Below are 21,201 nucleotides of genomic sequence, written 5' to 3' on the forward strand. Positions count from 1 at the left end.
CATTGCTGAATGTTTTAACTGCATGCAAATTTTTGTGATGGAATGACATTGATTTTTTTTTAAAAAAAACAGTGCTCCAAAATATAATGGTTTCGAAATTATCTTTTCTCTTTTTTTTAGCATCAGTTGTGTCTATTTTTCATAGAGCATTAGGAAATATATTTTTGTTCCCGGACTATGTGCATGCAGGCGAAACATTCAGCTATATTTGTTACAAAACAAAATCAGATTTTAAAAATATATTTACTATTTTTTCGCATTTTACTGTGTAGGAGTATATATGCACCTGGGAGGCTGGGAGTAGAAACTCCACTTCCGGCTCCTTTTTGCTGGACTTTTCTGCAGATCTTTTTCCCGTAAAGCATATACCTCAGGTGCCTTGTTTACATTCTCTTGTCTACAGATACAGAGGAAGAGACAATGTGCACAATGTCACCCATGTTAGTGTTAAGCAACATTTGGTAGAACATCAGAAATTGGCGTTCAACCGTCAGCTGCAATTGTTGATCAGTATGGCCTGTAGCTAGATTCTAGTAACTCTATACTGTTAGGTGTAGCTGCTTCAGCTTGTCACCACTGTATGCTCATCCCAATCGGCGAAATTCCTCTCTTTTACAGTATTATTATAATGAATTTGTTACTGCATATATCTCAAAATAACTTTTTTAGGGGTATATATCAAAATAACTGAACAGAGTAGAAAAAAGAAAAACATGGTCTTCATATAGATGGCATACATATTGCCAGCATTGCAACGCTCATCCTAAATGCACGATGCCTCCATCAGAATATTCAGCATTAGCACACACATGGTGACATTGCCCATGGTGTACCTCACGGTTTAAACTGTTGGTGGATCGTGTATTGGTAGCTCCAGCTTCTCGCCACTGCATGCTCATCCTAATTGCTGGAATTCCATTGGGATTGCATACATCATACTTCCAGCATAGCGCCACCCAATGACACGCAGATGCAGAACAAAAGCATCTGCACACCGTAAGCAATTGGAAACCAAAAACTAGAGCAACAATGCATCAACAGGAGAAGCAAGCAATAACACAACACGACCAACAACGTTTCCCAGAGCCACATGGGAGGGTGCAACCAAACACAGCACGAGAGGAAATGTCTGTAAAATAGTACACCAAGGAGTTGTACAACATTCTCGTTTGGCGAAACAGCTGACAAGAAAGTTCATCACATCATCCTCCTCCGTCAAAAAATGGAGGTTTACATCCAATCCAAATGGGGGGAAGAAACCGACAGAGTTTTGGACTTCAATAACCCACATAGCCAAAATAACCGACAGCGGTCGGGAACCGCACACTAAGCAACTAGCCCTAATCAGCAGCGTCTTTCCATCCTCTTCTTCAGCTTCTCCCCCTCATCGCGTTTGATGCCCCCCTACACGATAAACCTTTTTGTTTGGCCGCCTATCGTTTCAGCTAGTAGGCCGATTTTCACCAATAACCAGAAAGCCACATCAACCCCGCAAAACGAACCCGCTTGTCAGTCTAATGCAACCCCGCAAGCATACCACCTTCCAAAAATCGCAAAGTATCATCATCATTTCTACTCTCGTCACTCGCGCTCGGACAAAAACCCTTGCAGTCATAGTGTGATAACGAGACGGTGTGTGGCTAGCGCTGACCAGCGCTTTCTTCAGCTGCCGGTGCTGGGTTATTGCTGGAAGCCGATCCATTCTGGACTACCTCATGATGGTTCTGGTCCACCGTGCTACTAGGGCCAGCTGGTTCTTGCAGGCCCACACCTCCAAGCTGTGCTGTCAGATCATTCACATTGGTGCTGGGGCTTGGCACAGCTGCTGCAGAGCTTGACGGAATATTAGGGTTGCTCTCTTTCGGAATTAACCATTTGTCCCAGTCATCTTTCCTCCTAACTTTGTCGCCCTGCATCAACACAGAAACCGAGGCCCTGCATTAGTGGAAAAAACTATTCTATGTCTCAAAAGTTTGAATACTCGGTCACTAGAGAAGGGAATGGATTATTCTAGCCCAGTGTCTATCAATGCCAGAAATATTCCTAGTCCAATGGTCATGAATGCTATTAACTATTGGTCGAGTCCCAAACCAACTCTAGTTGAATGTTTATGAATGCGGAAACTATTCTAGTGCGGGTTAAATGGAAATTAAATGCTTTATTTGTGGGCATTGAAGGAACCCCCATATCATACAGATGCGATAGTTCACACCACTTGCCCTCAAATAGCTGAAACAGGAGTGAAGTAATAGTATGTACCTTCACTTCCAGTATAGACGAGGACTGAATTGTTTCTATTATATACTGCAAATTGGCGTTAGGAATATCGGCAGTGATTCCCCGGACCTGCAAAAAACGATATTTCAGCACGGTTCACAGACTTCTTAAACATATTCAGCTTGAACCTCCTTTTTACATCCACAGAATAGGTGTATATACATATGGTATCATCATAAAACAAAAGGACCAAGTACCTTGCCATTTTTTGTGGATGCACAAGCGCGCAAATAAAAATAGTGAATGGGAAAAATTGGCAACAACAGGGAAAGCAAAGCAACAAGGTTGACTAGATTCATCAGATAATCTAGTGCATGATCAACTAAAGGAGAAAACTAAAAGCCTGCAGTGTCACGTATGCAGAAAAACTACAGCAAGAGTTGCACATCTGATTTAACTAAAAAACACAGAACACTTGTGAAATTAGATACTGGATGGCCTTGCCACAACAACCTAGAATGAAGGACCGCTAACCTACAAACTATCCACACAGCACATCCTTTGTCTTTGTACTCCCTATTTTACTGCCAGTCCATTGGAGTCGCACAAGAATATTGCAGTATGAAAAAAATTTGAGTGTACTTGAGCACAGTGATACCTCAGAGAGAAATAAACAACAAAGGAAATGATATGTTTCAACACTTTACAGGCTCTTATCAATGAGAAGTGGTGTAGGGAGCAATAGTACGTTAATCACATGCTACTTTTATTTAGCACAAAATAGCTGAGTCTACTATGTCTGGTTATTGTCACAAAACTGCAATGTTCTTTAAATACTCCCTCCGTAAACAAACATAAGACGTCTTATACAGTATTTGTTTACAGAGGGAGTATTCAATACTGCTATACTTAAACTCCTACATTACAGCCAACCAGAATTCAGATAGAGATCAGATACCTGTCCCCAGGTAAAGACTTCGATTTTTTAAAATCAATATCTAAAGAAAAGTTGCCAAAAATAGAACACACACAAGTGCCCTGATACTTGATTGGCATTCATAATCAATGCATGATAACATGGTAATGCACTCCTGACATAAATACTTAAGTTCAATCACAATATAGCTTGCTACTCGCTACCTCTTCTCTTGTCAATCAATGTAATATACTCAACCTGCAGCAAAACTGTATGCAGGCATCCATTCTATATATAATAGGTGTAAAGCAATAAGCATCCCAACAAACAACGAAGGCATGTTAAACTGACTTCAAGCATGCACACGCACAATGCCACTACCACTCATACAATCTAACAAAAAAGGAGATGTATTCGTGCTAAAACACAATCTAAGAGCAGCCAGTAGAACATAGCTCCCGCTTTCACAGGGTCCAGGGAGGAGTCCAACCACTTTGTCTATAAAACACTATCTTCCAACTCAAAAACACTTTGTCTATAAAACACTATCTTCCAACTCAAAAACAACCAGATGACACAGAGAAGAACACACCACATCTGGGATGGGCAGAAAATATTCCGTCATACTACTTCGAGCATGCACACGCACAAGGCACTACCACTCACACAATCTACCAGAAAAGGACATGAAGATGATAGGCATATTCATGCTGGTCCAGGAAGAATAAAGCAATTTCCTATAAAGCACCATCTCCCAACACAACTGATGGCACAGAGAGGAACACACCACGCCTGGGATGAGCAGGAAATATTCCGTCGTTCTAAAAACCAGATGCAAAATCGCAAATATCCAACCAAAAAATCACTACTTTAACATCAAGCCAGAGAATTTATTTTGAAGAGAATAAGCATCTATAGTGCCTGAAAGAAAGCTTAACAGAAAATCCAGCAGCCAATAGTTACTAGCATCTCATATAACCTAGTCAGAACAGAATGCAATTACAAACAGAAGTCGACATTCATGTGCATAATAAAGATCAAAAGATCAACAATCTAGTGTATTTAATATGATGCAACGCAAAGGCATGGTGACTGAAAAAGTACATACACATATGTTAATCGGCGGTCTCGAAAGGCAAGTTAAGGAAAAACAGTAAACATGATGACCTTATTGAAAGTTGACATAAAAGGGACCGATACAAAGCCCTCCTCATCCATATGTTGCCGCAAGTAAACATCTCCACATAAGTTATCCTTGCTGTGGATCAAAGAACATGGGTATCAGCAACACAGAAGTACAGCCACAGGCCGACAGTTAACTCAATGATGCAAAAAATCAGTGTAACAACCTGAAGTAGAACTCAAACTGCTTCTGCAGCTTCTGGCGGGGATTAGCCTCAGAATCCGGATCAGCCTTGGGCTCAGGCTCAGGCTCAGGTTCAGGCTCAGGCTCAGGTTCAGGCTCAAGCTCAGCCTGGGGCTGGAAGTAGGGATAAGCAGGTGGCCCGACCATATGAGGTGCGAACATTCCCCTGAGAGCCTCCGGAAGCGGCGGAGGCCCAACAAAGTACATTGGGGAAACAGGAGACACGGGCGATGGCATATCTGGACATGGCACACCATAGTGACAATCGATCAATACCAGCAGATTATGGAGTACATCACTACATCAGCAGCATTAAAAGCAGATGCAATGCGATATCTGCAATACGAGAGAAGTAAAACCTCACCATGGAACGCCATCATCGGTCCAGCAAAGGCTCGCACATGCGAGCCGGGAGGAGGGGGGCCCATGAATTGAGGAGCGACGGTCAGCGGAGGGGGCGGCGGCGGTGCCCCCCGCATGTACGGCCCCATGCCCATTGCTGCTGGGCCACGGTAGAAGCCACCATCAAACCCGCCTCTCCGGCGGCCCCCAAACCCTCCGTGGTGAGGAACTCCACCACCTCCTGGGCCGCCCGGGCCACCGTTGCCACCGCCCCTCCTGCCGCCGTTGTTGTGGTGGCTTCTCTGGCCACCCCTCCCGCCGCCGCCATGGTCCCAGCCGCCTGCGCCCCTCTCCTGGTGATCCCGCGGGGAGTGGTCCCCACCGCCGCCGCTGCCGCCGGAGCCCCCGCGCCTAGCCGTCTTGTGGCGGCCGTGGTGCGTCCCGGAGCCGCCGTGCCGGGGCGAGTTGGACTGGTTCGCCATGGCCTGGAAAGAGCAAGATACCACACAGCTACCGAATCAATCGCGCAAACAAAGGAAGGAACGAACGGCGGGAAAGGCACCATCTTGATCATCGGCGGGGGGGAGAGGGAGGGGGAGGGGGAGTGGGAGGGGAAAGAGAGATCTGACCGATGAGGCGGCGGCGGCGTTGGCGGGGTCCGGGGGAGGCTTGGGGGAGTCAGAGGGGGGCGCGGGGGCCGGGAGCAGGGTCTTGGTCCTGGCGGCGTCGGCGAGCGCGGGCCAGTGGTCGGCGTCCATGACGGCCGGCGGCGGCGGCGCGTCGGCGTGCGGGGCGCCGTTGGCTGCGGCGGCGGAGCGGGAGGGCTGCTTCCAGGCGGACCTCTTGGCCGGCGACGGCGCCGGGGAGCGGGGCGCCGGATCGGGCGACGCGGGGGCGGGCTCCATGGCGGCGGCGGCGGGGGGAGGGAGGGGGAGAGGAGTTGGTGATCCCAGGGATGGGGAGGGGGGACGGCTCTGGGCTCTGGCGATGATGCCACCGATTAGGGCTTCGTCTCTATGACACCCGGACCCCACCTCTCCTTTAGCCCTGCGTTTGGGCCGAGCAGGCTAGGGGTTTGCTTGGGTTCAGTCAGGCTTTTCTCATGGATGGATTCCTTCCTTCTTTCTTCTTTCTTCTTTCTTTCTTTCTTCTCCCTCAAGAATTTCCACACATCTTTTTCTCCTCTTTGATTTTGATCTTGATGGGTGAGTGCCTCATGTTGATCCTTTCTTTTGAGATTTGAGAGGACCATATGGAGATACTCGGGAACATTTATGTATTTGATGACCAGTATGATCTTTCGCATGCACTCAAGGATCCTAATCATGTCGTTTTATAGCAGACGCCCGTACCCGCCGAGCGACAGCGTACGGGTTTTTTGACGCGAGCATTTGAATCCTTGTCTATTTATGAGGTGATAGGCCGCGCGTGGTGGGATTAGCCGCAAGCACTGTGTCAATAGAGATGACGCGGGCACGTCACTAGGTTATCACGCGAGTCACGACACACGTTTATAAAGAAGGTGCGTTGACACTTCCTTCACTATACCTTATCTGGCGGTCTAGATTTTTTTGATTGCCTTTTATTATGCCTTGCAACGGGCTCTACGATCACATCATTTCAAATTTTTCATGGTCTTGTCCTAACTTATTCGGTTACCTGATCTTGATTGGCCAACCGAACATATGTGTAAAGAAGCCACCTTAACACTTTCTATGCTCTATACTTTTTTCTGGTGGTCTAGAATTTTGGATTGTCTTTATTATGACTTGCAGCAGTCTCTTTGCTCCACATCAACTTGGACCATCATTTTCATTTTTTTCATGATAGTTTCCTTATTTTATTTGATGACCAGGTCTTGATTGGCCTACCACAAAATATATGTAATATTGCTGGTATTCATTTTTCATTAGAAGAGCTTAGGTTGTGGTAGTTGGGTCCTACCCTTATATGTTGTTCCATTTCCGAGCTGGGGTTGCAAAATCCATTTATTAGATCTTTGTGTCGGATTATTATTAATGTATTTTCCGTATAAAAAAGGAGCAAGAATATTCTGTTGCGCTTTATTATATTCGTGGTTGGAAGGAAAGTTGTCTTCTTTATAGATCGGTGAGGTACAGTCATATAATATCATGTCAGTATAAGTCATATAAATGGGTGAAGCCTATTTTTCATATAAAAAAGGAGCAAGAATATTCTGTTGCGCTTTATTATATTCGTGGCTGGAAGGAAAGTTGTCTTCTTTATAGATCGGTGAAGTACAGTCATATAATATCATGTCGGTATGAGTCATATAAATGGGTGAAGCCCCTCCTCCAAGTCTCATCCCTCCCATGCGCCTATATATAGAGGAGGGGTGCACCCCCTCATCCCCTCTTTGGCACACAATTCTCTGTGCCCCTTCTCGTTCTCTACGAAACAAGTTCCTAACGTCGTGAGGCCGCTCCACCCTCTAGTTCTCCGGCAACGCTAAGTTCTGGATAGTGAAGTGTTGTCAGATCACTAACTTCATACGCGTGCAACCCACTGGAGAGATCATGCTTTCGATCTTCATTCAAGGGATAAAAATTCTCGCGTTCAGAGATTGTAAATCCTACCCGCGGGAATCTACACCGACGATCTTCACCAACGCTTCTTCGCTGCAAATTCCGAGATGGTATTGGTAACGATCCGATCTATCTCATATGTATCTTCATACTGATCCTAGAAACTTGTTATGTAGGGTGATTTTTTTTGTTTTCCATTACGTTTCCCAACAACAACATGGGCTACTATATTGTTGATAACATATATTCCATGGTCTTTTGTGAAGACAATATCAAACCCTCAAGCTAACAAAATTATTCACTTTGTGAGGCGTCAAGAAGCATATAGAAAGGATGTTGAGCAGTCATTTGTGGTTATACCAACTCGCCTTGCTAGGTCCTCTGCAATTATGGCAGCAAAAGATTTTGAGGCACACCATGACCACGTGGAGTATGATCATAGAGGATGAGCCGGAACAGCCGTCAGACAATCACTATCAGAATGAGGGGAGCAAGATTTATATACCACCTGTTCAGCCACATATCAAGAACCACGCGGGTCATGAACAACTTCGTGATGAGCATCTGTGGTCGCTTCATGGTCAATAAACTTGTTCGTATTATGTTCTATCTCACATTGTTTGGACCATCTGTTATGCTTGAATTTGAATTTTGAATCAAATTTCACAAACTTTGGATTTCAAATCATTATCACGTATGCGTGTCTAATATAACATTATTCAGGTGGTATTTCGATGCATGTGTCATTTGTATGCTTGTTTAACGGGAAATAGAGAAAAATGGATTTCAGGGGAAGATGTTTACGAGAAAAGAAAAAACTAATCTCGCCAGACAACTTCCCCTGAATTATACAGGTTTTTGTTTTTAAACTTTACAGGGAAACTTGGAGCTGTTAGAGATATTTCTTTTGAGAACAATCTGTTGGAGATGCTTAATACAGAAACTTTTTTTTTGAGAAACTAGAGAAAATATTTTTTTGTCTGACAGAAAATGTTTTTTTTAGAAATTACAGAAATGAATAAGATTGAGAGGTGAGTTACTTTTTTTTAGCCAAGAGAGGCGAGTTACTTAGTCTACACAAGGGGGTGGAGGCCCATCCAGTTTCTGGCCGCTGGACGGACGGCCCAGTATGCACTCATTGCTGCATTACCGCGTCCTGTCCTGACCGGCCCATAGACCCACCATGAAGGGATAAGAAAAAACAGAGGCTAGGGTGTTGCTAAAAAAAAAGAAACCGAGGCCGGAGAGAGAGAGAGATGACGACGGCGGCGGAGCGAGCTCGCCGCCCACACCTCCCTCAAGCCCAAGCCCAAGCCCAAGCCCCGGTAAACTCCAATTCCATGCCCTCCCTCTTGGTTAGAGATCTCGTCGTCGTTGGAATTCAGGGTGGGGGAAAAGAGGGTGCTATGGTTCGTCTTGGTCGGCCTCATTTAGAACTCGGAAGCATTCGCCTGTCAATGAAAAAACAAACCAGAAAAACGAGTAAAAAATCAGAAAAGGGAAAAACCTATAAAAATGAAAAAAACAAAAAAAACAGCAACACAGAAAGAGAATTGAAAATGTAAAAAAAACAAGAAAAAAATGAAAGGAAATGCTGCATCTGACACCTTGCTGCATGCTTGTACTAGTTATGAGCCTGGACCGGCATTTCAGGAGAGCCAGAGTGGAGAGCAGGGTAAACCTGAAATCCCGTTGTCTGACTCGACAGAACTTTGGCTAATACAGTGGCCTCTAAACCATGTATGTAACTTGGAAGTTTGATTTTTTTCCCCCACCCGTCTGGCATGTTACTCGTATGCTGCATTTGGGCTCCAAGGTAACATTTTTCTGTATTATTACACAGGTAAAATGCTTCTGATTTTCACGGTGAAGAGGTTTCTCTTACGCTTCATCACAATGGAAACTTGGGAAATTTGGAAAGTCCTTCGGGTAAATAACTTCGATTTATTCTTTCGAAATGGTTTTCACTTAAATAATTACATGTTTTGGTGATCTTAAAGCTTCTCAGCATTCAGACAACAACTGAGTTTGATCTTAAAGCTTGTCAGCATTCAGACAACTCTTGAGTGTTTATCGGGTCTATTTTTTCTGGACAGTCTTTTTTATTATTAAAGATAGCTGTGCTAATTATATAAATGGAACTACTTGCTTGCCACTTGTCTTTCATTTTGTTAACTGTTAAGAAGATTCAGACAATGCTGGGTCTTTGATTGTCACTAATGTTACGCAGGCCCACAAGTGCGTCCTGAGTTCTTAGTTCAATCTCAGCTTCCTCTTATTCAAATTTGCTTGTTTATTAGTCCCTCTTGAATCCTTGGAATGGAAACAGAAATTAACAAGATGTTACGCTTCAGTCTACAAAAAGATGATGTTATTCTTTTGTGGATGTTCTGCCAGAAGTTTGGTGTGTCACGTGATATATACTTGTAAACTTTTTCATGTAGTAATGACTAGTTACATCCTCCTCCTTAACTATAATCCCGTTGAATGGCATGCCATCCATCAGTAATACTTTGTAGTACTAGCTGACTTGTATAGTTCCTTCTCCATTCTCACAGGCTGAAAATACCATTGTTTAATTAAAATAGCTATGAATGCTTCTCCACAAACATTCAGGTATATCTAATGCATGTACGTTATTTGGCAGGGACATCGTATGAACCCGTCAGCTTTGCTGCTCAACAGCCGGATGCTACTGTCTTCATTCCATCAGGATCTCAAATGAAAGCTGGTACGTACTTGAAATGTCAACTTTAGTGAGTAGTAATTTAATTGTACAGTATTTTGCAAATGTAGTACTTTAATTATATTTCCATTATATTGAAGTAATGTGAAATTTGCTGAAGCATTCTGACCGTCTTGGTTTAGTATTTCCATGTCGTATTGATGACACAATCGATGGGTTGGTAAACCCTAATTAAATTCGCACTATGTAGCACCATGTTTTGCTTCGTTGCCAGAATTTTAATTCACTGGATACTAGTCAGTGATAGTTTGTAGCACCACGTTTGATTTCAGAAAATGTGCATCTTACTCTTCAAGGGAAATACTCCCTCCTTCCCAAAATACTTGTCGTGGTTTTAGTTCAATTAACTAAAATCATGACATGTATTTTCGAACGGAAGGAGTAACAAATAAAAGAAGAAACAGCACATGACACTTCATCGCTGGAAGTTTATCTCCAAATGTCTAACTCTTATGAGTTACGGTACATGCTTATTCCTCTTGAAGCAATGAAGGGAACAAATCTCAACACGGTAAAGAGGGTATACCATGAATGTAAATCTTAGAGTTTAACGGGCATACAAGGAGTTGGATCATATGTGTGGTATAATTTTTTTTTATCAGTTGGCACGGATACTTTTTTTCTATCAGTTGCTATCAGAAAAAAAGTATCCGTGCCAACTGATAAAAAAATTATCTTGTAGAAATAAAGCTCCCATTGTTGTGAGTTTCAGGAGAAGCAGTGCTATTTGCATGACATATACTTGTATTATGAAAAGAAGTTGGTGTAATAGCTGTGCTCCAACTTTGTAAATATAAGTAACATGAGTCTAAGAATATACTCCCTCCGTCCGGAAAAAGTTATCTCCGACGACATTTTGCGAAAATCACCTCCCCTTTCCTCCGACAAACAACACACTCCCCGCGCCAGAGCCAGAGCTCCCTTGCTCGTCTCCCCCTCGCCGGAGCTCCCCCGCGCCAGAGCTCACCTCCTCTGCTCCCCCGCACAGCTCTCCCGCGCGTCGCCGGAGCTCCCTCTCCCCACGCCACTGCCGCGTTGCTTCCCCCCTCCTCGTTCCTCTCATCGTCCCCCCATGGCGAATCACGGCGAGGAAGGCTCGACTTTTTTCGATCTGCTATCCGACGGCGTCCTTCCCCGAGGGCGGCGAGCCGGAGCTTCCCCTGCGCGTCGTCGACCACCTCCTCATTGGCTGGACGCCGTCGACCACGAACCCAGTATTCTCCAAGCGCACGCCGCTGTGTGGGTCGCCGAGACGCCGAGGCCGAGGCGGAGCTCCAGGCCATCGAGGTCGCGTACGCCGCCGAGTCCGGCAAGCGCCGCCAACTCCCAGACTGGTCCAAGGCACCCGCCCCCGCCTCCGTCTGCCCATAGCCCAACCCAGTCCCCTCGCCCCCCTCCTGCCAAGGTGCGGCTCCCCCCTCTTCTTGCCTCCCGCTTTCCCCTTCTTGTACTCCAAAATGCTTCTTTTGAGTACATTAGCTGTCAATTTAGTCTATCTTGAAGCTTGGGAGCTTCTTTAGCAAGTTCACTGTAAAATTGAGTACAAGATCACGGAAAATTTTCTGGAGTGTATGTTCTGCAGTCACTGAATTTTCTCGAGTGCATGTTTACTGAATTTTCTGAAGTGTATGTTCACTTAATTTGGTTTTCAGTAGTGTTAAGAGTTCAAATCAATAGTGCAGGTTCGTGTACATGGCCACCCCCCATGGATATGCATTGGGGCGCTCCTGGGAGAGAGGATTCATGGCCATCCTAGCTAGCTGCTAGGTGGAGAACGTGTTAGGTTCTTGCTGTCCGTGGCAAAAGCTGGGGCGATCGAGTAGGAGTAGCTAGCAGTGTTGATGGTGTGTGGTGTAGAGAACCATGCAGATGTCATGGGCAGGCACTCATAGTCTAAATTTCATTGATGTCAAATTTTATTTATGTGTCAAGTTTGAAATCAACTTGACTGAACATCAACTTGTTCTGGTTTAGTGTAGAATCACTTAAGTAGATGGAGTAGTTATTTTTTATACTCTCACTGAAGACTGTGTTGCTAAATCGACATCAAGTTTAGGAACAAGTGTGTGTTCCTAAATAATCTTCAGTTTCCACTATATTTACTGTCAAGTCTGAAATTTTGATCTTTACTGTCAAGTCTGATTTGTCTCTGAACATTGGTTACAGTAAATTAGTGGTTAACTGGACATAAGGATTAGATCTTAGCTAGTGCTCTTTTCAGATGGCTTGTTCTCAAAATTTGGTACTCCATTAGAGTAACTTAATTCTCAATATTAACCGTTTCAGTTTCTAACAAGTTTCTTCCATGTGTTCTGAATTAAGTACAGTCAATGATCAAGTGATCTCTTCTCCAAGTTGCCTGAAATTGAATCAGTCATTTAGTTAACTTGGATTTTTTTTTCCAAAATCTGTACATTTAGTCAAGTTTCTTCCATGTGTTCTGAATTAAGTACACTATGGGATCATTTTATTTTACTGTAGATTTGCTTGCAACTGGTTTTAGAAGTATTGCTCGTTTTCCAATTTATGCTGTTTTTTGATCTTTTATGCATAGTTTTATTAGAAGTATTGCTTGTCAAAAGAGTGTTTAGAGATTTTAGGGCTATGTCTAGAAAATCATACCAAGAGTACAAAAGATGAAAGGAGATCTTTCTTGTTGTGGCCAAAAGAAAATGGATGGATATACGTAATGTAGGAGGAGGATCATGTTTTCAGTGCCTTAGTACACAAAAGTAGGCAAAGTTTCTGTAAGAATATACTTAAATCAAGTTTATTCAGTTAACTAAATCAAGTTTATTCAGTTAAGGACAGAATTATTTTGATCAAGTAATTACTGTGACAACATTGCAACATTTCTTCAGAGTACATGATCAGTTTTGCCCCTTTTTAGTAAAGAGGTGCAGCAACTTTCTGGGATTTCTGAAACTTTAGTCACCGGGACAATATACAGTCACCTGGGAGTCACCTGGGATTTCTGAAACAATACCGCCACTTGGACAATTCAAAACAGTTAACTGAAAGTGTCTAAAACAGTTAAGTGTTTCTGGGATTTCTTTTTTCTTCTGCAAGGCATGATTTCTTTTTTCTTCTTCTTTTTTCTCTGGTGTGTCATGTCTTTTTTTTAGACTAAAAGTGAATCAGAGCAAAAATCTTCTATGTCAGTGTGCTAGAAATAAGAAGACAAAATTGGACTAAAATGAATGACTGAAATTGGACAATTGGAAACTTTAGGCATGTTTGCAATTGGACAAATGGTGTATAAATCCAAATAAATCAAATAAATTCAAATGATTCAAATAATCTTAGTTTGCAATTGGAAACTTTAGGCATGTTTGCAATTGGATAAATGGTGCACACTTGTTTATTTCCTCTCTAGTGGCCTAATTCTAGTGGAACTTTGGTTGGTTAGTGCTCTTCTGTTGCTTTTGACTAATCTTAGTTTGACGGACCTGACTTGTGCTCATTTCCAGTGGACTTCACATTCCAAAGGAGGGACAGAATCTGGAGTAATTGATTATTTCCAAAATCTGGAGTAATCTTCTCAAGTTACATGATCAGTTGTGCTTGACTGAAAATTTTCACAGGAAAATTTTGACTGGAGTAACAGAGGCATAACAGTACAAATTACAGGTATAGATTGCTCTGTTCAACAAACTTCCTATCATCCCAACAATGTTTCTGAATCTAAACTTTTTCAGTTAACAGAACCTGAACCTGAACTTTTTAACCTTCCCTCTCCCTTTCAGGCGAATGTGGATGTTGCACACTATTGTGAAGGTGTAGCACTGCCCAATTAAATTTCCACTTCACATATCTACTTCAATTTCTACTACAAATTCACCTTTTCAACAGCAGACGCGGGGCAGAGAAGTCAGACGGCGAGGATGAGCAGAAGCATCAGACGGCGAGGAGGAGCAGAAGCATCAGACGGCGAGGACTCGATCTGGTGGCGTTGGCTTCGCCCAACAGCTGCAGCATCAGAGGCTGGAGGGAATCGCGGCGGCAGCAGAAGGAAGCGGCGGCCGGCGACTTGCCCAAATCCCGCACCGGCGGCCGCGGGCGCGAGGAAGCGGGCAGAGGATGAGGGCGCGGGCCGCACCGGCTAGGGACGCGAGCAGGGCGACGAGGGAGGTGCCTTCAGCCGTGGAGGGCGTCCAGTTGGTCGCCGCGGAGGAGCAGTCACCTCCGTGTGGGCGGCGGCGCAGCTCGCCTTCGTGCAGGCGGCGCAGGCGGGCAGGGGCGCCGCGGATTGGCAGCGGCGGCGCAGCGGCGACGCAGGTGGACGGCAGCGCGCTGGGCTCTACGGTGGCTGCCGACGGCGCGCTGGGCTTGTTCCTGCCGCGGGCGTCCGGAGGAGGAAGAAGCAAAGGGGTAATTAGCAGGAGATTTAAAATCCTAAGGGTTTATTTGCAAAAATCATAATGAACTACGCCGTGGACAACTTTTCCCGGACGGAGGGTTCTGCATTCAACTGTCGACGTGTGTAACCTGCAGTGGTTATGTTCTGTTTTTTATTTTTAACACAAGCTTGCAAACAATGCGGGGAAAGAAAGCAAACTATGTAATGCTTATTTCACATTGGTTTAACAAAAACTAAAAGTAATATACCAGCTCTCCCTGGCTGTGTTGTTTCCATTTTGTTATGAGCCCAAGCAGTCCATTTTAACCTATATTTATGTCATGTGCTCTCTGTATGCCAATTGGCCTTTTGACTAACATGTACTCCCTCCGTTCCAAAATAGATGACCCAACTTTGTACTAATCTTGTAGTAGTACAAAATTGAGTCATCTATTTTGGAACGGAGGGAGTAGATGAATAAATTCCGGTGGGGCAGATTTCACGCAGAGTTTGCTTGGTGCGTTACCCTGAACCTGAGGAATTGGAGAAAGAGAAACCAAGTTTTGGGAGTCTTCTTACACCTGGCAGTAGGAGATCTGCAGGTATGTCTTTTTGAAGATGGTTTTTCTTCAGTAATCCCTCTTTTCAGCTGTCAATACGTTAGATGAGTTAGGCAGAGATTTTGCTAGATTTGCTGAATGAGATAGTACATGAAGAAGGCTTGATCCATGAATGCAAGTTTAATTTACCTCTGTTTAACTAAGCCAGACATCACTACTAGAAAAGTTACCTCATAAAACGCACTGATTGTGTTAACGTTGCTGTTTTATGCAAGACATGAAATTCATCTGTACTAGAATGCTATCAGGCAGACAATATCTTTCATCACTGATGAAATGCTGCCTACCGGTAGTATGTTAGCATGCATGTCCTTTGATCATAAATACAGGAGCAGCAAAATACATATTGGAGATAACCCTTACTGTCACTCAACGATCATCAGCTTTGTATGTGTCCAGCCAGCCAACCAGCCAGTTATTGCTTGTTCCTCGCTAGTCCTGCTGCGTTTGTCGGTTTTGCTTAGTGAAGTTGTTAGCCCTTGATGCAGCAAACAGCGCGGTCTGAACCTAGCGTACGTATTGCCTTGTGCAGGTTTGAACATCCTGAAGAAGGAATTGTACATCCTAAAGGAAGGAAGGAAAGGAATTGTAGGCGATCAATCCACCACATGATCTTTGTTGTGCTGTGTGTGCCCTAATCTTTCTTGATAAATTTTTCTAGAAACTCGGTCAAACTTCACATCATTCGACTTGAGAGAAAATTCACACCCCTTGTTTTCAGAGACGGATGGAGAGTAGAATCAAGCGGTCCACATGTACGATCTGCAACAAAGTACGTACAAAGAAAACAAGAGAAAAAGCATGAGACAGGGGAACTTCAAAAGGGGAATGTTATGTATGGTAAGGGTTGTGTGGGACGAAACGATGCATATATACATGCCACTAACATGGGTAAGCATGAGCTAGCTAATCTGAAAAAGCTTGGGATCTTCCTGTTTCGTTTTGCTTCAAATCCTGGAATGTTGCCACCTCCTTCATCGTGGCGCATGCTCATCCCAAGCAAATTATTCCTGTAGGTACTATGGCCATGTACATCAAGGTTGCTAGGTACTCCATATTATGATGTTAACCATGCATGTTGCTGACTGACTGGGCGATTGGGGCCCTTTCCACCACTTTGTAGATATGTGGAGGTTGCACCCGTCGGTCTTCTTGAGCAGCTGCACGCCCCTTTCGCCGGATGGCATGTTGAACATCTTCGCCGATCCTGTTCTTGTACCTGAATGGTTCGTCTTCATCACAAATTCACAATGAACTCGATAAGCTCATATGGCATAGAGAATAGCCTGATATTGAGCAAATCTCCAAAACCACCACATTGGATTATGGTCTTCTTTGGCTCGCTGACCGACTTCGTAGCGACCTCGTGCAACCGCTTTGCTGCAAATCGCAGACTGAATCCACAGCAATGCTGTTGCGCCATGGTTGTTTGTTGCAGCCGCAGAAAAAGGTTGGAAAAAGAAAAGCATCAGTACAGGTTGCCTTATCATACCCAAAACAGTGTTAAATAGACCCACTAACAATGCTGATGATCGTACCATCCAACAAGAAAGATGCGACGCCGGCGATGGCTGCAAGGTCGCTGCCCGTGGCCTTTGATCCGAGCCTGACGGCAAGGCACAGGCAGGCGTTCATAGTCCAGGCCTCCAGGGTGGTGGTGGTTTCTGAGATTTGCTCACCATGTCTCTGACTCTCTGTTGTCTGCTCGCACTACCTCGTGCAATTATTTCGGCTAGTAGCGCTGGGCCATCCTCGGCGACCCCGGTGCTGGACCTCCAGTCCGTCGCCGCCACGCTCAAGATCGCCCAGCCTGCGGCGCAGCGGCAGAGGGTGGCCGCTCGGTCCACCAGGGGGAAAAGGAGAGGGCTACAATCATGAAAAAATAGGGATAGGCTAGGGTCAGTCCACTGAAAAATGTTTTTGGGTCAGACGATTCATTTTGGGCCGTCTGCTCATCTTCCTTCCCTAGCCACCGCACAGACCACCTCCCAAACCGTCAGCTTCCACCGCTCCGCAGCCGCTGGCGCCAGCCACGTCGCTCCGCCCTCCCCTGAACTGCCGCCCACCTCGCGCTGGTGCCATCCCTGATCATCCCTCTAACCCCGGCAATGAACAGATTTTTCTGGTGAACCTGCACCCACTGCCCCCACCCCTAAGATAGATATCCGGCGAGCCTGCCACCCTAAGATAGACCAGCGGCTGCTACTTCTCCGGCTGCTCCTTCCTTCCATCCGGCGGCTGCTGCTTCCTTCATCCAAAATCAACCGACTTAAATACTATATTCAGGCGGACGTTCACGTAAACTGAGAAAATACACAAGTTATTTTTTGGAAAGGGAACATCACACGTGTCAAACCAAGGGCGATCGATTTTGTACCCGCTATGAACCCGAAAGCCAAGTTCATGTACCTGCAGTGAACATATTTTAACAGAAACGCTAAGAACCCGACGTCAGATTTTTAGGTAGGGCAAATATGACATTCTTCACGGCAATGTACTATATTGGTGTGATTAGGGATGTAAATGGTACAGATATTTTCCGTTCTGAATTCGCATTCGCATCCATTTTTATGAATATGGTATGCACTTGCACAAATACGCCGGATATGGAGGCAGATAGGGATTTTTGTCAACCGGATATCCGGCAGATATGGTATAGGTAACATCCGACGGATGTGGATTATCCGGTATTTTCTATGGATTATCTGAGAATATCAAATAAGATTATCTGATTAATTTAGACCTTAAAGAGCCCAAATACCAAACCCGCCCACTAATAAGAATCACTGCATGCAAATTGTTACCATATGCTTTTCTTCCCAGCGACGCGAGGGTTTCATCTAGGGTTGCCATGGCCCCCAGGGAATTCTTGGTCCCTTCATCTTCAGCTGTCATCTTGGCGCTAAGAGGTAGGGGGGGGGGGGGCCTCGCATTTTCAAGAGTTTTATGTTTTTTTGTCACCGTCTGGTGATCATCATTTTTTGTGAGAATAAATTTAGTATTGTTCTTTTGGCGGTGCCATGAAATTAGAGAGCTTTATGTCCTCGTGGATCCAATTATTCGGATTTGATGAGTTTATGTTGGTGTGTCAAACTTTTTTTTGTTGGTTTGATTCTTTGTGGAGTTGAAATTTGTCATCGTCATCATGGCGAACATATTGTGATCCGACGACCTGCACTTCTAGGGATCATCCCCGGCCCAAGTATGTTCACTGATCAAGACTTCCCATCTTTATGGATGGGCGACACAAGGCGCTCTCAAAAATCATTATTGGTAATTGTGCGGGGTGAAAGAGTGATAACATCGTTGCTCCAGTCCAATTGCAGTCACTTTACCGAAGTCTTTGGAGTATTTTTCCTAGCAGAAATTGATACCACGAAGAAGGTGTTTCCAAGAGATTTCATTGTAATTCTTAGTCATATGAGTTACTTTGTATTTTCTTTGATATTAGATCCAAATAAGTGTACCTGTAATTCTTATGAGCATGAATAAAATTACAAGCCTTTGTAAAAAAATTGTTATCATATTGGTCTGTGTCATGAATTCAAACACTTGGCCACTCTCTTGTGTTATGTGGTTGGATAAATAAATTGTATTAATATTATTTGCATACTAGAAATAAAATCATGTCTCATTGTAGGTTTGACTCGATTGTTTTTTTTTGTTTCCTGTCCGAGTCCACTCTATTTCTGCTCTGAATCCGTAATCTGATAAAATCCATGTTCAAAACCGCATCCGGTCATTATCTGCTCAGCTTCGAATCCGACAAAAAAGATATGGCAAAGGATATGGGAAAAGCATTATCCGATCCGATCCATCTACATCCCTTGACGTGATGACGACAAATTTAGTTTGCAAGCACGGCAATTTTTGATATAAAAATGAACTAAGACGGATTTGCCATGCTCACCAAATAAACTTGACATCCTTGAAGAACATAATTTGCCATGGTAAAAAACGAAACGTCGGATTTGTAGTGGAGTCCAAAGGGTTTTTAACCAATTTGTTTCAACCAGCCAATTTTATGTATGTGGAGTGCAATCAGCACTGGTTATAAACTTATAATTTGTAACAAACAAATGAAGAGCGGAGTAGAAAGATTCGGGCGTATGCATGCATGCATGGAACGTACTGGTAATGTACAGGAGAAGCGGTCTCAGCTGAGCAGAGCAGAGCAGCTACTACGACGACCAAGTCCCGTAGCTCCTATTTATGCGCCCTCCTCTTCTCTCCTCGCCAGCCCAACCCAACCTCCGTCCATCTCTCCCTTTCTTCTTCCTCTCGCAACACACAACACAGACAGAACAACCACTAGTACGTCCATCCCGAGTGAGCGAGCGAGCCGGCCATGGCGGAGGGTGCCGACGCCAAGGAGAAAGAGGGGGAGAATGGCACCGGCGACGACGGGAACGAGAGGGCAAACAAGAAGCAGCAGAAGAAGAAAGAAGGCGGCGACGCTGGGAAGAAGAAGGCGGCGCCCGTGGTGCTGGGGGTGGACCTGCACTGCGACGGCTGCGCGCGCAAGGTCGTCAAGGCCGTCAAGGCGGCGCAGGGTGTGGAGGGCGTGGCGGCCGACGTGGCCGCCGGCACGGTGACGGTGAGCGGCAAGGCCGTCGACCCCTGGGACCTCAAGGACCGCGTCGAGGCCAGGACGCACAAGCCCGTCGCCTTTGTCTCCCCGCCCAATCCCCCCAACCCCAAGAAGAAGAAGGACGGCAGCGACACCGCCACCGAGGGCAAGAAGGGCCAGGCCGGCGACGGCAAGGGCGCCAAGGCCGCCGGCGATGACAAGAAGAAGAACAACAACAGCAAGGAGGTGATTAGATTAGATTTGATCATTAGCACGGTTGTAAAATCAATCAAACGTACGGTGCAGGATTAGTATGCATAAGTTTGATGCTAATGGTGGTTAGTTTGTTTGTTAACTAATTAGTGTCCGGAGTCGACGGTGGTGGTGAAGATCGGGCTCCACTGCAACGGCTGCATTGACCGGATCAGGCGGACCGCGCACAAGATCAAAGGTAACTGCATAATTGAGTGAGCATGCACCCACCCACCCACCCACTGACTCTCCCTCCCTCTCTCTTCCTGCCATGCATGGCATGCATGCAGCACGTACATTCATTCATGGAGTTGTCGTGCAGCAAGCGCTGCTGCGACACTGCATGCATGGCTCATGGCTGTCGCTGGAAATCGAAATGATTGACCTGCATGAATGTAGGCGTGAAGGAGGTGAAGGTGGACACGGCCAAGGAGCACGTGACGGTGCAGGGCACCATGGACGCCAAGGCCCTCCCCGACGTGCTCAGGCGCAAGCTCCGGAGGGACGTCGACGTCGTGCCCCCGCCAGCGGCCAAGAGCAAGGACGGCGGCGACAAGAAGAAGCAGCACAAGGACGGCGGCGAGGACGCCGCCGGGGAGCAGCAGCAGGGGCAAGGAGGCGGCGGCGGCGGCGGCAAGAAGAAGAACAAGAACAAGAACAGGCAGGAGGACGGCGGGGAGGAGGCTGGCGGCGCCGCGGTGGTGGCGGAGCAGGCGTTCCCGATGGCGATGATGTACGGCGGCGGGGGCGGAGGAGGGGGAGTGGTGGCTGGGGGGTGGACGACGTCGTACCGGGTGGAGATGCTGCACGCGCCGCAGCTGTTCAGCGACGAGAACCCCAACGCCTGCGCCGTCATGTGATGTGAAACAAGATGCACGCACGCACGCACGCACGTGTTGCATGCAGCGTTGTAACTTAGTCGTAGCGAGTACCAAGTACGTACGGACTGAGCCCGCGTGCACGTATGCACGTACGTACCGTGGCAACATATGATGCGTACGGTCGCAGTATGTTTGTGTTGGCTGGTGAGACGATTCATTTCGATCGATCGATCGATCGGGCATTCAATAACAATGGTATCGTGCAGACTGCGGCCGGTGCTTGCTGCCAGCAGCCGGCCTCGGTGTGCGTGCACGCACTCGCCGGCCGGCCGTACGTACGTCCGGCGCGGCGTTAAATTGTGCAGGTAGGTAGAGATTGGCATGCGGTGATCCATTGCTGGAGCTGGAGCAGGCGCGCAGGGCAGACGCACAGCAGCCATGCCCATGCTGCCCGGCCGGCCTACGG

At 45.8% G+C, this 21,201-nt stretch overlaps 3 protein-coding genes across 3 annotated transcripts; 2 read left to right on the forward strand and 1 right to left on the reverse strand.

The window, feature by feature from the left end:
- Positions 1-1,118: 1,118 nt before the first annotated feature.
- Positions 1,119-6,803, reverse strand: LOC125555017 (la-related protein 1B-like). The gene is made up of 7 exons (XM_048718339.1): positions 6,786-6,803; positions 5,471-5,908; positions 4,864-5,326; positions 4,483-4,738; positions 4,301-4,391; positions 2,260-2,346; positions 1,119-1,910 (listed from the first exon to the last, which is right to left on the reverse strand). Exons 1-7 carry the CDS (start codon positions 6,801-6,803, stop codon positions 1,641-1,643), a joined length of 1,623 nt encoding a protein of 540 aa, XP_048574296.1. The 3' UTR covers positions 1,119-1,640.
- A 1,598-nt stretch (positions 6,804-8,401) lies between these two features.
- Positions 8,402-15,174, forward strand: LOC125555018 (mediator-associated protein 2-like). Its single transcript, XM_048718341.1, has 7 exons — positions 8,402-8,418; positions 9,016-9,129; positions 9,234-9,316; positions 10,035-10,118; positions 12,867-12,874; positions 14,969-15,074; positions 15,122-15,174. The coding sequence occupies exons 1-7, from the start codon at positions 8,402-8,404 to the stop codon at positions 15,172-15,174; spliced, it is 465 nt and encodes a 154-aa protein (XP_048574298.1).
- Positions 15,175-19,318: 4,144 nt separating this feature from the next.
- Positions 19,319-21,000, forward strand: LOC125554453 (heavy metal-associated isoprenylated plant protein 3-like). The gene is made up of 3 exons (XM_048718009.1): positions 19,319-19,908; positions 20,026-20,113; positions 20,314-21,000. Exons 1-3 carry the CDS (start codon positions 19,441-19,443, stop codon positions 20,772-20,774), a joined length of 1,017 nt encoding a protein of 338 aa, XP_048573966.1. The 5' UTR covers positions 19,319-19,440; the 3' UTR covers positions 20,775-21,000.
- The last annotated feature ends 201 nt before the right edge of the window (positions 21,001-21,201 follow it).

Source organism: Triticum urartu, chromosome 4, assembly GCF_003073215.2.
Source record: "Triticum urartu cultivar G1812 chromosome 4, Tu2.1, whole genome shotgun sequence".
NCBI lineage: Eukaryota > Viridiplantae > Streptophyta > Magnoliopsida > Poales > Poaceae > Triticum > Triticum urartu.

Coding starts and splice junctions, on each gene's coding strand:
- LOC125555017 (XM_048718339.1), bottom strand. Junction 2,347..4,300: donor TTATGTCAACTTTCAATAAG/GTCATCATGTTT, acceptor CGTTTTTTGCAG/GTCCGGGGAATCACTGCCGA. Junction 1,911..2,259: donor CGTCTATACTGGAAGTGAAG/GTACATACTATT, acceptor GTGTTGATGCAG/GGCGACAAAGTTAGGAGGAA.
- LOC125555018 (XM_048718341.1), top strand. Junction 9,130..9,233: donor CAGTGGCCTCTAAACCATGT/ATGTAACTTGGA, acceptor ATTACACAGGTA/AAATGCTTCTGATTTTCACG. Junction 15,075..15,121: donor TGGCAGTAGGAGATCTGCAG/GTATGTCTTTTT, acceptor CCCTCTTTTCAG/CTGTCAATACGTTAGATGAG.
- LOC125554453 (XM_048718009.1), top strand. CDS start 19,441: ATGGCGGAGGGTGCCGACGCCAAGGAGAAAGAGGGGGAGAATGGCACC. Junction 19,909..20,025: donor AGAACAACAACAGCAAGGAG/GTGATTAGATTA, acceptor TTAACTAATTAG/TGTCCGGAGTCGACGGTGGT. Junction 20,114..20,313: donor GACCGCGCACAAGATCAAAG/GTAACTGCATAA, acceptor GCATGAATGTAG/GCGTGAAGGAGGTGAAGGTG.